A 2,227-nucleotide genomic window follows, 5' to 3' on the forward strand; every position below is an offset into this window, starting at 1 on the left:
ATTTTTACAATATATATATTTATACAATCGCCACTAGTCCTGATCTTGATAAACAAACGTATTTATTAAATGGCTCATATTACATAAATAGGATATCATTAAGTTACTACATATACCTATAGTCAATAATAAACAATAATACAATAATGAATGCAACCTAGTTCCTTTGACTTTCTTCTTACAGCACCCAGGAATATTATCCTGTCTCAAATCATAACAAATACACCAGGGTTTTTCTTTATGTCAATAGGTAAGTTCCCTAACTTTGATGACCCCAATATTTGTAAAGCTGAAGAAACTCCATGATGCTTTTTTCTATGATGGAAATAGCACAGATCACAAACCCAAGACAACAGTAAGAGAGAACCCAAGTGACAGGACCGCCTGCAGAGAACTAGTTGGAATTCTCTATCAATAGCATAGCTAAATCCCTCGCAGGAAAATAAAAGAGCAATAGACAACTTCATAGGTCTTTTTTTTTGCTTTTAAATTCCAAACAAAGAGATGTCAAAGATTGCAAGGATTTAAGTACAGGGGTGCTGAAGTGTTCCGCAGGTTTGCTATAAGATCTGTCTTGGGGTTCACTGCTTGATTAAAAAAACAATATACCTGGATAATACAAAGATCAGCATGCAGGGTTCAGTTACAGACCTCAGTGCTGATGGTTTGAATTATTTGGGGAATGAATGCTGAGCAAAAATGGATTTTAAGGACAAGCAGCAATCTTAGGTGTAGGTGCCTGATACAACCTGACAGATGCTGGACATCCTGGAGGAGAGAAGCAAAAAGTGTAAAATGTTGCAGAATGTGTCTTACCTTCATTAGGAGGATGAGGGATCACTTGTGTAGAGCTGAGGAAGATACAGGATAGGAAGCAGAGCACACAGCACAAGTGGCAATCCATTCTTTGAGTATACAGGGTACTGAAAGGCGCATATTATCTCCAGCAAGCGTGCCACTGATTTGACTGCAGCTCTGATCACTGGACAAGTTACCATGCTCGCCTTGCAAGCTGATGTCAAGTTTGACACTGGAGATAAGGAGGAGTCTGCCTGCTAGCCTGCTGCTCCTGCTTCAGCTTCCCTGGGTCCTAGACATAGCCTGATCTATGGTGCCAGCTTGTAAAAACTATTGCCAGGGTGATGAAAAGGAGTGAGATTACTTCACCTGTTCACTGGAATGAGGAAATTAAATTAACTTTTTATGACTGCGCTGAATTGTAATGGCACAGACCCATTTATACATACAGGAACAGCTACAACAATACTGGGGATTTTCTCATAAGTCAGATGTAACATTTATGAACACAAAGAAACTTTACTGCAGTGTATGTAATATAAATCATAGGTCTGATTTACTAAGGTAGTAAGTGTGCATGTAAGGCTGCAGATTGTTTGCAAAACAGCTTAACAGATATAATAAAACCATGCGCATGTGTTTAAAATGCACATGGAACCTGTTTACAACTATTATTATTATTAAACAGGATTTGCATAAAGCCAACATATTACGCAGCGCTGTACAATAAATAGGGGTTGCAAATTACAGACACCTACAGACAGTGACACAGGAGGAAGAGAGGACCATGCCCAGAAGAGCTTACAATCTAGGAGGTGGGGGAAGTATTGCACAATAGGAGGGGGGATATGGAATGGTAGGAAGTAGTGAGGGTTTTAAGAGAGAGAAAAAGACGTGTAGGCAAGTTTGAAAAGATGGGTTTGACTGCTCTTTTAAATGACAGAAAGAAGGAGCAAGCCGAATAGGACGAGGAAAAACATTCCAGAGAGTCGGGGCAGCTCTAGAAAAGTCTTGGAGCCGTGCGTGTGAGGAGGTTATGAGTGAGGAAATCATTAGTAGGTCATTGGAGGAGTGAAAAGAGCAGCTGGGGGAGCATTTTTTTACCAGGTCAGAAATGTAAGTGGGACAAGAACTGTGGAGGGATTTGAAGGCAAAGCACAATAGCTTGAATTTGATTCTAAGGTGAAATGGAAGCCAATGAAGAGAACTGCAAAGAAAGGCAGCAGAAGAGGAGCGGAGGGAAGGATGGATGAGTGTGGGTGCAACATTCATAATAGATTGTAGAGGAGAAAGTCGGGTTAGTGGAATACCAGAGAGGAGGAGGTTACAGTAGTCCAGACGAGAGATGATAAGGAGGTTATGAGTGAAGAAGTGATTAGTAGGTCATTGGAGGAGCGAAGAGAGCGGCTGGGAGAGTATTTTTTTTACC

General features: G+C 40.6%; 1 protein-coding gene across 2 annotated transcripts in view; it reads right to left on the reverse strand.

Moving 5' to 3' along the window:
- Nucleotides 1-1,007, reverse strand: part of EPHA3 (EPH receptor A3) — a 242,460-nt gene extending 241,453 nt beyond the window's left edge. For both annotated transcript variants that reach the window (XM_072431795.1, XM_072431785.1), the window contains exon 1: nt 817-1,007. In XM_072431795.1, the coding sequence (XP_072287896.1) occupies nt 817-904 (88 nt within the window). In that variant the 5' untranslated portion in view covers nt 905-1,007. The remainder of the gene's footprint in view (nt 1-816) is intronic.
- Between the last annotated feature and the right edge of the window lie 1,220 nt (nt 1,008-2,227).

This window comes from Pyxicephalus adspersus, chromosome 1 (assembly GCF_032062135.1).
Source record: "Pyxicephalus adspersus chromosome 1, UCB_Pads_2.0, whole genome shotgun sequence".
Lineage (NCBI taxonomy): Eukaryota > Metazoa > Chordata > Amphibia > Anura > Pyxicephalidae > Pyxicephalus > Pyxicephalus adspersus.